A 15,570-nucleotide genomic window follows, 5' to 3' on the forward strand; every position below is an offset into this window, starting at 1 on the left:
CATTTTACGACTTAAAAAGGAATCGTGATAATGGTGGTGGTGATGGTGGTAAGGGTGAAAAATCGTATGGCATACGTACAAAACAATCAATGCTTTATAATGATATAGTGGACGACGAACAAGGGGTAGTACTTTTGGGCATTATCTTGAAAGCATTCACGTCTCATATGTATTGAAGAGAATGATATGACATCTAAATAATAATAATAATAATAATAATAATAATAATAATAATAATAATAATGATAGGTGAAATCAAATGATCGTGAATCCTTGGATCCTATATATAATATATATAATATATATATATATATAACTACGTTGATAAGAATAATGAATGAGTATTAAAAAGTAAATGTATATGATATTAAATCCAATTAAAAAGTATTACATATTTACATTGTTTTAACATTTACATACGTCCTATTAATGTACGTTTTACTTATACTATATATATTAAAAAAAAAAAAAAATGTTATATACGAAAAGAAATTTGTTTTTATTTATATATATCGTATTGTCAGTATTGTGAGTATTGATATTTCTCTTTCTCTCTCTGTCTCTGTATCTGTCTCTCCCTCTCACCCTTTATCTCTAACATTGTCTACGATCTTCATCAACGCTTCTCTTCCAAAATAGACCCTCGTAAAATTTTGTTGAGATGTATAGTAAACTACAGTTAAACACGGTAGAACATAATGAAGCGTAATGCAGCGATAACACATTGCGCGTAGTACATACGTAATGTGCGCTTGCGGAGAGAACGAGTAGATCCTTCTAACGTGCACGTGTATCCACTTTCCCAAAATTCTCTAAGCCTGTGATCATTAACATTCGAAATGACATAAGTTTCTAAAGCTTAGATTATGAACTAACAGTAAGTCATTAGTTATATTTGATAAGAAACGATGCCAATTTGAATAATTCGACGACGTATAATATTTAATCATTGTTTTATTATAAATATTCGCTATAACTAATTCTATATAATAATAGGATACGAAAAAAATTATGTATCTAATTCAAAAAAAAAAAATATTAATATATCGTAACAAACAATCGTTTATCCCATATAATAAAATATTATAAAGTTCTTTATAAATATTTAATTTAATTTAATTTAATTTAATAATATATATTATTGTTATTATTATTATTATTATTATTATTATTATTATTATTATTATTATTATTATTATTATCATTGATCTTTATCTTCGTACTGATAAAAAATTTTATTATAAAAATTTTATTTTTCTTTTGAAAGTTCTTGGAAATACTTGAGTCGCCCTCTTCTGATAACTCTTAAGATTACCTGTACCGGTAAAACAGGATCATTCGAAACGTATGGTTCTGCTTAGATTGGACGCTACTTTTCAATAGGAATGTGCTGTTTTATTCTTGACACGTCGACATCTGTACATTGAAAATTTTAAAAATATTAACCAAATATAATGTCTTTGATATCGTGTATCAGTGAAAATATTTGATCTTGCAAATAAATTGCAATTATAAAATCTCATAATTAAAATCATACATTGTGTTATCATCAAAAACATTAATTCCAAATATCAATACAAATTTGATATGTTGTTCTTTATTTAAAATATCTTAGATATGATTTTTCTAATAATTTCTTGAATATATTATAATTAAACAATTGTGTGCTTTTTACGAGCAATGTACTAAATGATATTTATAAGGAATGAATTAACTGTTTATCAAAAACTAATGACAATTTTTTCTAAGAATGAAGCTTATACAGCATGACATTACATGCTATTTATATATTTTATTTATTATATCTGCCATTGTCAAAACATTTTCTCAAGATTTGCCAAACGTTCAGGTACGTATATTTTTAAAATATTACTTAAAATAAGATAGATTTATGAATGATATGTAATAACATATGGTAGCTGTATTAATAAGAAAAAAAATATATTGTCATGTAGGAGAAACCAGTTCACTTGCCAGAAACAAAATTTAACTTTAACGAATATTCTGAATATCCAGATAATACAGATAGAAATTTAGGATCTTTGGCATCTCAATGGAATCAAATACTTTCTGTTAATCGTAATTTACAGGCACAAAATGTCAATAGTATTAACAATGAAAATTTATCTGAATCTTTAGAAACATTAGATCCAAGTAAGAATTTTCTATTGATTATATTTTGTATATAATTTTATATATTATTAAATGTATATATATATATATATTATTTTTTTTTATAGATATAGTATGGGATTCTAAATGGGGATCTAATTTAAAATTGGGACAAATATCTGCAGTGTCATTGGATCCTAATGGAAATATAGCGTTATTCCATAGAGGAAGACGAACTTGGGACCAAGATACGTTTAACAATGAAAATAAATTTGATCCTAATAAAGGCCCAATAAAGGAAAATACAATTTTTCTTATGGATAAAACTGGAAAAGAATTATTACAATGGGGTAAAAATATGTTTTATTTACCTCATGGATTGACGATAGATTTCAATGGAAATTATTGGATTACTGATGTTGCCTTACATCAAGTATTAAAATTCGATGCCAACGATATAGAGGCACATTGGAAAGATTTAAAAAGAGAACAATATGATAGAAAGTTAATAGAGATTGATAATCACGATCGAAATGCCTTATTTAAACACAGTATTATAAAACCATCTTTGATTCTTGGTGAGGCTTTTGAGCCTGGTAATGATGAAACACGATTTTGTAAGCCAACAGCAGTTGCTGTACAATTAAATGGAGATTTTTTTGTTAGCGATGGTTATTGTAATTCTAGAATTATTAAATTTAACAAAAAAGGTGAACGAATTTTACCATGGGGTCGTCATTGGGGAGTAAGAGGTAAACTTTTTTAACTTATATTATGAAATATTATATAATACCTTCTTAATTCTAATATCATTGAATTATATTTATATTTTTCAGAATTTGTTTATCAACAACCACCACCACATAATGCATTCTTTGTACCCCATGCATTAGCTTTGGCAAATGATCTTGATTATATTTTTGTTGCTGATAGAGAAAATGGTAGAGTTTCTTGCTTTTTTGCTAGTAATGGGACATTCCATAAAGAGTACAAACATCCTAGCATTGGTACTAAAATATACAGTGTAGCATACGCCCAAGAACAAATTTATTTAATCAATGGACCTGATTTATTTGAGAATGATCAGCATATACGTGGTTTTATCGTAGACATTAATTCTGGAAATTTATTATCACAATTTGCACCTACAGAAAGATTACGTAGACCACACGATATAGCTGTGAACAATGATGGATCAGAGATTTACATTGTAGACCTAGACACATCCAAGATATATAAATTTTTACAAAGTAAGTAGATCTTTAGTTGATATTAAAAAGATATTATTTTACTTTACTTTTATGACTTTATATCGCAGAATCAACCAGTGCTAACAAAATAGAAAATTCTACGCATACATTGAATCATCATCAAACCGCACCATTAACGGATATTAATTCTCAAGAAACGTCTAATTCAAAAACTACAATGGCAACATTAATATTGTCTCTTGTTACAACTACTGTTATTTTTATCACACTATGCGTGACTACTGCTGCTGTTATAGCGAAATGTCAAAAAAGAGGTAGATTGCATCACTATGAGGAGGCTAATGTTGAATTTACAAAATTGGTTGAATGATTATTTTATTCTTTTTTTTTTCTTTTTTTTTTCTTTTTTTTTTCTTCTTTTTTTCAAATAATTTATATTATCACACAGTGTAGCTATATAAATATTTGCATGTCCGACCAATTTGTAAAATTGGACTTGCATGTTCTATGTAATTATTTTATTTATATGATTAATTTTTATATCTACTTAACAATCTTCCTTCCGCTTGTTCTAATTAGATTTTATAAAAAGGTCAGGTTCCTTTTGTAATACAATATATATATATATATATATATGTGTATATATATATATATATATATATGTATGTATGTGTGTGTGTTTATATATATATATATATATATATATATATATATATATATATATACATAATTACCATTAATGATATGATAAGAGAAGTTTTTATACATTCAATGTTACAATATCATCGTTTAAATGTTATGCGCACACAGTATGCATTATTAATGCAACATTCCAATGATCTAAACGTATTGCAAAAATCAATCGATTTTTAATATTATATATATATATATATATATATTCGTGTTACATAATAATTGATATTTAATTATAATTATTATTGGCATGTTACTTGATATCATGTATATATAATTTACGCTTCTTATATTTTATCGCCTGTATACACATTATTATTTATTTGTATTATTTATATTTTCATAAGCCGCGTCTACACACAAATATAAGATTTTATTTCTATTCAGTATTTTATGGTAAAACAATTTTTTTATTTTTTCATTTTTCTAGATAAATGTAAAACAAACTCTGTGCAAATATTATCATAGTCGTACATACAATAACTTAATTTATAAACATATCTTTCTTTCTCTCTCTCTCTTTTTTTTCTTTTTTTTTTTTCTTTTTTTTTCTTTTTTTTTTTTTTTTTTTCTTTTATCACACAGGATGCTTGTTAATGATGCGTAAAAGAATGCATTGGCAAGCGGAAAGAAGGGAAAAGATGAAGTTTTCAAACTTACTTGAAAAACGAAGAGGCAAGGGATTTAAATTTTTCGAAAAACGGCCGAACAAACGTGACTTCAGTAAATTGAACACCGAACCAGAAACTTCCGACGACGAACGTTCTGAGAATAATTTGAATATGATGATATGAATTACTTCATGTTTATCAAATAATAACATAAAAGAAGTTACTTTTACGAGGAGAATTACTTGTGCAAAGGAAAAAAGAAAAAATTGTTAAAAAAAAAAAAGAAAAAAAAAAGTAACATCGATCGTCGAAATATTCGAACGATCTATTATCGTCACCAATTCGAACGAAAATTAATAATCAAAAATTTCTAAATGTAAAAACAAATAATCGAATTTCACGTAATTAATTCCACGTTAACGTCTATAAATTTCTTAACGATGTCAATGAGTATAAAAAATTACGACGATCGTTGGATAAATCGAAAAATTATTATTATTATTTTCGAAAAAGAAAAGAGTTGAAGCAAAAGAGAAAGAAAAAGAAAAAAAAAAAAACAGGAAAAAAAAGTAGAAGAACTTACCTCATCCGCGAATCAGTCCGAGAAAAGCAAAAAAAAAGAAAAAAAAAGGTAGGTAGGTGTTCGTTCATTGAGACGCGATTTTTTTTCCATTATTTGCAATGGAATAACAAATTGATCAAAATCGATATATTTACGTATACATTTAAACATTATATTATACACATAAAGGATTTATTAAACGAAATTAATCGATTTAATAAATGTATCGTCGTGTTAATCGATCGAGTCGATTGACGAACGTGCATTTGTCAGGGTTTAAAGAACGAAGAACGATTGCTATATAAATGCATCGAACTTAATTGAAAATTAAAATACATGAAAAAATTAATAACAGACATGTTCAATGAAAATAATCTAATCGACGATATACAAGTACACAAGTACGAAATTGTTTAACGTTACAATGTGAAATTATGGTATATGATAAGGTATGATAATAAGCTTTTTTGTGTCTTTTTTTCATTCTTTTTTTTATTTTTTTTTTTTATTTTTTTTTTTTTTTTTGTTATAAACGTAAAAGAAAAATGTGTGGAATCGTATTGATATAACTTAAGACATATTGTCCGAAGACAGCCAATATTATTTAAACGAAAAATGTAACGATCTATCGTATAGATTATATTTGAAATATCGATATCGTTAAGATTCGATGTGGAAAGGAATATGGCCATTTTTTTTTTTTTTAATAAAAAAAAAAAAAGAAAAAAAAATCAAAACGCAATGATCGCTACGAAATGTTTAAACAAAAAAAAGAAAAAAACAAAACCAATGGCTGTTCAAACGAAGCCATTTTTCTTTCTTTTTTCTCTTATTATACGATCCTTTCTTTAAAGATATTCTTTTAACATTATTGACAAATATAAAAATGTTCACGTACGTAAATCCTCTTAAGGATTAATCCAATTAATTGTAAAGTGTTTACTATGGACAGAGAGAGAGAGAGAGAGAGAGAGAGAGAGAGAGGGAGAGAGAGAGAGAGAGAGAGAGAGAGAGAGAGAGAGAGAGAGAGAGAGAGAGAGAGAGAGATGTATTTATCGAAGAAAAAGAAAAAAGAAAGAAAAGAAAAAAAAGAAAAAAAAATTGTTCGATCTTTCAGTTTAAAAAAAAAAGAAAAAATATTTTAAATTCGAGTCGATAAAATAGCGAACTGTAGTAGATATGGTAGATAACTAATTATCGACGTTATTAACGTCGATAAAAACGACTTCTATTCGAAAGATTTTAAATAACGCGTTAAGATCGTATTAAACTCGAATGATAATGCTTCAATTCCGATGATACGATATTTCGAGAAGAAAAAGAGAAGAAAAGAAAAGAAAAGAGAGAAAGAAAAAAAACAAGTCTTAAAAAGGATATATTCGCAGGGCACTTTTTTTAAATCGTTATTTTCAATTAGATATTTCCGTAAAACGTTTCACTATTTTTATCAATGGCTACGAAATCCAAGTATCGTTATAGTCGACAATTTTTACAAGATATTATTGAAAAATCGTCATGGATTTTAATATATCCTAAGATAAAATATTTTGATATAATTTCAAATGATATTTTGCAATCGTTGAGACGAAAGATTACCGTCGAGTATTAACGTGAATTTTAAAGATAGAAAAGAGAAATAGAAGAAAAAAACAAATTCGAAAAAAAAGAAAAAACAAAGAAAAAAAAAAAAAGAAGATGAAGAATCTATGTCACACACAGAGATACACAATGATATATTATACAGTATTATACAGTGACATATCGTATTTAATGATGCCAATGACGATAATAGTTGTCGAATTCTCTATTGTCGTTTTTGATGACTGCTTATTTAAATGTAGCTAATACACACACACACACACACATACATACATACATACATACATACATACATACATACATACATACATACAGACAGACAGACAGACAGACAGACAGACAGACAGACAGACAGACATACACACAGACAGATACACGAGAATGTCGATATAAGTAATTGGCTTTTAAAACTATCAGCTACTTACTAAACGATGACTGCATTATAACTGTTAACCGCGCTTCCACAACCTCTCCATAATTGTTCCTCATGATCTATCAATATAATCTATTTAATTATTATTAAAAAAGAAAGAGGGCAAAGGAAAAAATAAAAAGAAAAATAATTATAAAAAAAAAAGAAATATATAAATATATAAGATAAATAAATCAATCAATCAATCAATCAATCAATAAAGACGTGAGAAAGGAAAAAGAGAAATTAAAAACATTGTATCAAACGAGTAAAAACTTTCTATGGGAAGAAAAAGATAGGGGAAAGAAAAAAAAAAAAAAAAGAAGAAAGAAAGAAAAAGAAAAGAAAAGAAAAGAAAAGAAAAGAAAAAAACTTTCCATCGATAATAACGTTGAGATGAATGATCTTCTTCTACATATATAGTACCTGACGAATAATAAACTGATATCTCTTATCACTTTGCGCTCTTACATCTTAACTATTCGAAAAATACACAATAAGTTTTAATCCTTAAGAAATCGTTTCCGTGTTTCCCTCTTTAACGTTGTTATACATACATACATACATACATACATACATACATATATATATATATATATATGTATGGTATATATATAATATATAGATATTTACAGTGCGTATTAATTTCGCACTATTTCCAATACATGCGAACAGCATCATTGTATCTCTCTATATCTCTCTCACTCATTCATTCAATCTGTGTACGCGTATTCAAATATATATTTTCAATAAAATCCCTGTGTGTATTTTTTTCTTTATTCTTTATTCTATTATTATTAATATTAATATTATTATTATTATTATTATTATTATTATTATTATTATTATTATTATTATTATTATTATTATTAATATTATTATTATTATTATCAATATGTATATTATTTCACAAAAAGGATATTTTTTGGTTGTATGTTGTGAACGGCAAGAGACTTCGATATTTTACTTTCTTAATGATTTATTTTTACACATTTAGTTGAGACCTCTATACACAACTATATAACGATGAAAATTAAAGTTCATCTATTTATCACTAAAAGACGATAAATGGGATCTGTGACAAAGGTGTGCGACGAAGTCAGTCCATTTTTTTATTTTTTTCTTCTTCTATTTCTTCTTCTTCCTCCTCTTCTTCTTCTTCTTCTTTTTCTTCTTCTTCTTCTTTTCTTTCGTATTCATTTTTCCTTTTTTGTTACTTCCTTTTTTTTATGCTGTTTTCTTCTTCTTCTCGTTTCTTTTTTCTCCTTCTCCTTCACCTCTTCTTTTATTTCTTTTGACACTTCTTCCTACAAAGTACAGGATGGGCCAAAAGTTCTTCGATAATTTTCAAAAATCAATTATTCATTTTTTTTTCGAGACGTTTCAGATTAATTTTCCTTTTCTTTTTTTTTTTCTTTTTTTTAAACTTTTTCTAATCTTCCTTTCCGTTTATTTTTTTTTTCCTTTTTTATTTTCAGATTGTAAAGCTACGAGCTTAAATGCGAAGCTTAAAAAGTCTCGATAAAAAGGAAAAAAAAAAAAAAAATTAGTAGAGAGAGAGTAATTGACGTTTAATATAACTTGAAAACCTTTGACCCACGTCCAGTATGTCATATCTTTATTTGTAAATATCTTTTTTCTTTTTGTTTTTTTTTGTCCTTCGTGACTCGATTAATCTCCCGAATTGAACAATGCGAAGGAAATATTTCTTTTTTTTTTGTCTTTGTTTTCGTCCGTTTTAGTTTTTTTGTATTCTTTTATCCTTTTTTTTTTCTTTTTTTTTTCTTTTCTTTTTTTTTTTTAGTTTTTGTTTTCAAAATAACACACTCACGTGAGAAAGCACACGTTCGAAAAATTGTTAAATTTTACTGGGAAATATATTAAGTGCCAAATTGTGCAGTATAACGTAAGTACCTGTTTCCATCCTTCACGTATACATACAACACATTCATTCACACATTCTCTCTCTCTCTCTCTCTCTCTCTCTCTCTTCGTTTCTCAGCATTCATCGATTTACGCACGTACGATGAAATAAATTAAATAGCATATAGATTAATAAACAAATAACAGTAATATGCATCATCGAGTAATACACTTGCGATCAGTCGTTGTTCGTTGTAATTTCAAAAATTTCATTTCATTTCATTTCATTTCATTTCACTTCATTTCATTTCGTTTCATTTCATTTCGTTTCGTTTCGTTTCGTTTCGTTTCGTTTCGTTTCGTTTCACTTTATTTTATTCCATTTTTTTTTTTCTTATTTTTTTCTTCTGCTTCTTCTTTATTATCAACGAACGATCGCGATCGTGATCACATAGATCGTTAAATAGAATTAACAAGCAAGCTAACTAAATGACTCACTCGTGACTTATGCATGTAAGTAACTACGTTCGTTTAAAAGTTTTAACATTGCACTGATTCGAGAAAGAAAGAAAAAAAAAAAAAAAAAAAAAAGAAAAAAAGAAAAAGAAAAAGAAGTGAGAAAAGATAGATTTTCTTCTCATCTAAAAATATAATCGAAAACTACGACGATCTCTTCCAATCTAATATAAATAATATTTCTAATATTATTCTTTTAGGGGAGAAAGTTGTGACGGTGATAATGGTGGGAGATGTCTTAGAGGGTAGTTCAAAGGGAGGACGGTCGGCGGTAAGCGCGTTGAAATTTCTTTTTAGTTCAAACGCAACATGAAAAAATCGAAAGACACAAACGGTAAAGACGTACGAGCTCGAGCCTTGTTGTTTTTGTTATTATTATTATTATTATTATTATTATTATTATTATTATTATTATTATTATTATTATTATTATTATTATTATATAATATTAATAATAACAATAATTGTTACCTTTCTTTTTCCTTTTCTTTCCTTTTCCTTCTCCTCCTTCTTTTCTCTTCTCTTTCTCTTCTTGTTTTTTTCTTCTTCTTCTTCTTCTTCTTCTTCTTCTTCTTTCTTTTTTCCCCTTTATCTTTCCCTTTTCTTTTCTTTTCCTCTTCCCGCGCTATTTTTTGTACATTAAAAATCGTATACGTTCGTTAGTAATAATACACCGACAAACTTGCCTATTATTTATTTAGATTCCATCATATATATTTATATCGTTAAACTTTTTTTTTTCTTTTTTTTTTCTTTTTTCCTTTTTTTTTCTAATGTCCTTTCTTCCCTCGTCACCTAAAATCTACAATCGTAAATTCGTTAACTAGAATTTTATAGTCGTCATAGTTTCACGCTTAATTCACGTGGATTTCGCTATACAGAGAAGATTCACGCTTAAGTGTCACGTCTTTGTGAGAAAAGAAAACAACGTAGGTGGGACAGAGAGATGATAGTTAGAGGGTTGGAGGTGTGGAAGAGGGGAGAGGGAGAGGGTAAGGGAGGGTAACGGTGGGGAAACGATAGGGATGATGTTAAGGGACTATAGGGGGTTGGTAGAGAGAAGTCGACGACAGACTTCGTAAATATCACAATGTCCAAGTATACTCGTTAATAGTAAATTTCCTTCTTTTCCATTTCTTCTTTTTTCTCTTTTTTTTTCTCCTTTTTTTTTTTGTTTGTTCTTTTGGCTTTTTCTCTTTTGTTGTTGTTGTTTGTTGTTGCTGTTGTTTTTGTTGTTGTTCTTGTTGTTCTTTTTCTTCTTCTTTTTTTTCTTCTTACGTCGCGATCGTAAAGAACTCGTATCTCTCTTTAATCGTCGATAAGATGATAGACATCACAACATCATTCTTTCTTCCTCTATGTATAATTGTGTATTGTGTATGAGTGTGCGTGTGTACGTGAAACACCTGTGTGTTCACTGTTTAATTTTATTAATTAGGTACTACCCTTAATTAAACGTATACTTTTTTTATTATATACTTACGGACCATGACGTCTCTCGGTGACAATCATTCAACGTTCTATTATTATTATTATTATTATTATTATTATTAATATTAATATTATTATTATTATTATTATTATTATTATTATTATTATTATTATTATTATTATTAATATTATTATTATTATTAATAATAGTATTATAACGTTCCTGATAAGAGATTCAGCTTGTTCTTCTTCTTTTCTCTTTTTATTATTAATTCTTCTTCCTCTTCTTCCTCTTTTCCTTCTTCTACTTCTTCTTCTTCGTTTCCTTTTTTTTCCTTTTTTTCTTCTTTCTTATACCCTTCTCGGACGGACAACCGAGAAAAATCTTTTTTCGAAAATTTCGTACCACGAGAGATCCTTTTACTTCGTCTTTTATTTTAATAACTCTGAAGAGTATCGTTTCGTAACCGGACTTTTTTTTTTCTTTTTTTCTTTTTTTCTTTTTCTCCTTTTTCTTCCTCTCTCGTTCGACGTTCGACGTCTACTCCTAAAGAGATCTTCTTTATTGATTTTTGCAAATCTTTCTCTGTCACTCTTTCTCTCTCTCTCTCTCTCTCTCTCTCTCTCTCTCTATCTCTTTGTATGCCTGTGTCTGTGTGTGTGTGTGTATGTGTGTGTGTCTGTCTGTCTCTCCTTGTTTCTCTTTTCCTTTCTTTCTATCTTTTTCAAAGTTCTCGAAATATTATTGACGAGATCCGCAAACGTTTCGAAAGCGACCTTAATTTATGACGTATTTTCATGCGTCTTAAGGAAAGAAAGAGAAAAAGAAAAAGAAAAGAAAAAAATGAAAGAAAGAAAGAAAGAAAAAAAGAAATAAAACGACCCGATAACCGAACAGGTTGGCCGCCGGTTATAATGACATAACGCCTAAGCACAAAAGGTGTGAGCGACGAACGAGGAAAAAAAAAATTAAAAAGAAAAAAAAGGAGGAATGAAAAAAAAGAAGGAAGGAAAGAAAGAAAGAAAGAAGGAAGGAAGGAAAGAAAAGAGAAAAAGAAAGAAAGAAGGAAAGAAGTATCTACAAGCTGAGAGACAAAATAACGTATCGTAAAACCGGTCCATGTGGATTTAGGATATATCGTCATTGATGTCCGTGAACAGAAGAGAACATGTAGATATACTCGACGAATTCTCTCGACGAATGCTTGACGATTTACGATTTTCGTTTTAGTTAATAGTCATCCTGTGACACCATAGACATCGTACATCGACGGTATCCATAGCGCATTTTTATTGCACCATCCGCGATAATCATGAAAAACGAATAAGTATGATATCGATAATAGCTGTCACGTCAATTCCTTAACATAATATTTACAACGTCTTTATTATTATTACTATTACTATTATTACTATTATTATTATTATTATTATTATTATTATTAATATTATTATTATTATAATTATTATTATTATTATTATTATTATTATTATTATTATTATTATTATTATTATTATTATTTATTATTTATTATTTATTATTATACGTAGAACGACGCGAGAGAGAGAGAGAGAGAGAAAGAGAAAGAGAGAAAGAGAGAGAACGAGCGGAACATATTTCAATAACTATGCTTGATTCGATAGATTCTCGTTCACTTTTGTTACCGAAAACATCTTCTACTCGAATCTCATCGTATACCATAATACTAAGATAACTCGTCGTATACATAAATTTTTCTTCATCTTCATCTTCTTCTTCTTCTTTTTTTTTTATCTCCCCTTCTACTCCCCATTTTCTCTCTTCTTACTCTTTTCTTATCCCATTTTATAACACCTTCTCCCTATCATCGCCGATGACGACAAAAATTTCGAGGATCGAATATCATCTTAATTAGATATTACACGTACGACGTGATTTAGTTTCTATCGACGTAATTCTAATATCTAATTTTCGTCTCGTTGAAATACATATATAACGATTCTTCCATTACTCCTTTATCGTTTCTTGATTTTATAATAATATCGACGTATGTACTACCTATGTGTATATATATATATATATATATATATATATATATATATCGTAACGTAAGCTTAATTAATTAATCAATTAATTAATTGACTGATTGATTGATTGATTAATTAATTAATTAATTAATTACATTCATGGAGAATCGTCGTCGAGGAATCGCAAACGTCACTTTGGTTGTTCGCGCGAACGTCACGTATAGACCGTCCTTCTCTTAACCAAAATGGCCGCCGATGAGCGGGAAATTTCGAATGGTTGTTGGGTTTCAGTACGCAGAGCTATATTCCATACCATGGGCGTACTGTAAAGGACCCGATGGCGGTGGATGCGGTTGCGGACTATATTGCTGCGTGGTGTCCGTAGCACGACGCCTAAGCGCAACGATACTGTGAGCACCTCTCCATCCCGACGCCTCATCCGCATTAACTTCAGCACCGACGCAGGATACCCCACCTCCACCTCCTCCTGCTGCCGCTGCTGCCGCCGCCGCCGCCGCCGCCGCTGCCGCTGCGGCACCTCCGCCACCTGAACTCGAACCTGGCGAACCCTGCGCGCAATTTAACGCCGAGCTCAAACCACCTCCTTGACCTCCGCCAACCGACGATCCTCCTGGTGGTGAACCCCGCGACGCCGACACGTGTACACCTCCTGTCGATTTTTTTCAACAATTTCCAAATATTATTTTCATTATACTAATAAAATCGTTTCTGGATTCCTTTTTTTTTTCTTTCCTTTTTTCTTTTTCTCTTTTTTCTTTTTTTTTTTTTTTCTGTATGCACATATTGAAAAAAAAAAAAGAGAGAAAAAGAAACGTTTTCATTTTGTTACAAAATCCTCGTAAAAAGGATACAACGAATAATAATTATAATAATAGTAATAATAATTTTCAAATATTTATATTATAAAATTATATATGTTAAATGAACGCGTTCGATGGACTCAATGATTTCTTTCTTTTTCTTTTCTTTTTTTTTTTTTTTTTTTAGATCTGTAGTGTCTATTCGATTTTCTATATTTTTTCTTTTTTTTGTCTTTTTCTTCTTTTTTTTTTTAATCGCGCTTTTTTAGTTTCATATCTCAAAAAAACTTTTGTAATCCAGATATATCCGTTCGATGGATTCTGTGAATATTTTGTTTTTTTTTTTTTTTATTAAGATTACGGTGTAATGCGAAAAGGATAAAAAAAAAAAAAAGACGAAAAAGAAAAAGAAAACAATGGCTCGAGTTATAAAAAAATCGATTCGATTTTCAACATTTTTCTTTATATTATAATAGCGATTTTAGTTTTATATTTCACAGAAATTTTTATTTTCATATAGGCAGAGATAATATACGTTTCGGACGGATTCAATGATATTTTTTAGTTTTTTTTTTTTTTTTTTTTTTTTTATTAAGCGTATAGTTTATCGTAAAAAAAAAAAAAATAGAGAAAAAAAAATGACAACGGATTATTAAGCTACAGAATAAAAAGGAAAATGATGAAACGTTAGATCAATATGCAAATTTTCAACGTGTCCATTACAATCGATTTTTAATTGTAAATTTCAAAAGAAAATTTACATATTTAAATGATTAATATTAAAAAAAAAAAAAAAAAAAAAAGAAAAAAGAAAGTCTCGCGTAAAAAGAGTTTAAGCTAAAAAAGAAAAAAAAGAGAAAAAAAACGAAAACGAAAAAACGAAAAAACAAAGAAAAAGAAAAAAAGGGTTATAAAAAAAAATTATTTAAATGAATACGATCGATTTATTTAAGATATTTATTTAAATATGAAATTAAACGTAATACGGAGATAACGTAATATTAAATAAAGATGATTAAGATATTTCGTTTTCGTCTTGTAGACGTGTACACCGTTCGAAGGTCTGTAGGTGAATGAAAGATGTCGATTGTTGTTAGAAATCGTCAACAGAGATCATAGTATTATTTGTTTTGTTGATTTGCTATGTCTGAAACGTTCGTTCTTGTCTATCGATTATTTTCCTAGAAAGTACGATCCAACGAATCATTGTATGTATTGTATATATAAATGTTTAATTATGATAGATATATTACTTCGTATTTAAAAAAAAAAAAAGGAAAAAAAAATAATGTAAAATATTTCATTAGCCAATGTATATGGGAAATTAAATTATTGATATATTATTATTAGAAAAATGAACAGCCAGTCTTAGTGTTTCTTTTTTTCTTTTCTTTTTTTTTTTTAAATAGAAAGGAGAATGCTTGAATGTTTAATAGAAAAAAAAAAAATATATATATATATATACATATAAAAGCTCGATAATCGATCGATGTTTTTAACCCGAAGGAAATATGACAAATATTCGTTGGCCGAATCGCAAAAGAATATAATCGTCGGTCCGGCAGGTAAAAAAAGAAAAAAAAAAAAAAAAAAAAAAGGGCAATTTAGAAGGGCGCCTATCGCATAGCACACGCAAAAGGTTTTCCCTTGGCTTCTATGGCGGCGATATTAATGCGGTAGATTCACAAAGTGCGTGGGTCGTGCTACCGAACACGGATCGTAAAATACACGT

At 28.4% G+C, this 15,570-nt stretch overlaps 2 protein-coding genes across 5 annotated transcripts in view; one reads left to right on the forward strand and one right to left on the reverse strand.

Moving 5' to 3' along the window:
• The first annotated feature begins 1,354 nt into the window (after positions 1–1,354).
• LOC118451469 (peptidyl-alpha-hydroxyglycine alpha-amidating lyase 1) lies at positions 1,355–5,030 on the forward strand. Of its 2 annotated transcripts, XM_035888052.2 has the most exons (6): positions 1,356–1,849; positions 1,956–2,154; positions 2,241–2,864; positions 2,949–3,362; positions 3,431–3,637; positions 4,602–4,881. In XM_035888052.2, the coding sequence occupies exons 1-6, from the start codon at positions 1,751–1,753 to the stop codon at positions 4,808–4,810; spliced, it is 1,752 nt and encodes a 583-aa protein (XP_035743945.1). In that variant the 5' UTR covers positions 1,356–1,750; the 3' UTR covers positions 4,811–4,881. The 2 variants fall into 2 exon arrangements, with proteins under 2 accessions (XP_085521060.1, XP_035743945.1); XM_085664934.1 differs by lacking the exon at positions 1,956–2,154 and having other exon boundaries at positions 1,355–1,849; positions 4,602–5,030.
• Positions 4,763–15,570, reverse strand: part of otp (orthopedia homeobox) — a 40,111-nt gene continuing 29,303 nt past the window's right edge. Inside the window, exons 6-8 of one of the 3 annotated variants that reach the window (XR_014983844.1) lie at positions 13,173–13,687; positions 7,214–7,280; positions 4,763–4,781 (exon numbers count right to left, since the gene is read on the reverse strand). Coding sequence is in view for 2 of the 3 variants with exons in the window: in XM_035888054.2 (XP_035743947.1) it covers positions 13,305–13,687 (383 nt within the window). In the remaining variant the exon portion in view is untranslated. Of the gene's footprint in view, positions 4,782–7,213; positions 7,281–13,085; positions 13,688–15,570 lie in introns of those variants that run through there. The other 2 variants (XM_035888054.2, XM_035888053.2) reach the window with 2 other exon arrangements.

The sequence above is a fragment of the Vespa mandarinia genome, chromosome 2, assembly GCF_050613455.1.
Source record: "Vespa mandarinia isolate Hongniang chromosome 2, ASM5061345v1, whole genome shotgun sequence".
In the NCBI taxonomy this organism is placed as follows: domain Eukaryota; kingdom Metazoa; phylum Arthropoda; class Insecta; order Hymenoptera; family Vespidae; genus Vespa; species Vespa mandarinia.

Excerpts from the sequence above, each read along its gene's own strand:
- LOC118451469 (XM_035888052.2), top strand. The coding sequence starts at position 1,751 with ATGAAGCTTATACAGCATGACATTACATGCTATTTATATATTTTATTT. Across the intron at positions 3,363-3,430 it reads GATATATAAATTTTTACAAA|AATCAACCAGTGCTAACAAA; the intron begins GTAAGTAGATCT and ends TTTATATCGCAG. Across the intron at positions 3,638-4,601 it reads AGCGAAATGTCAAAAAAGAG|GATGCTTGTTAATGATGCGT; the intron begins GTAGATTGCATC and ends TTTATCACACAG.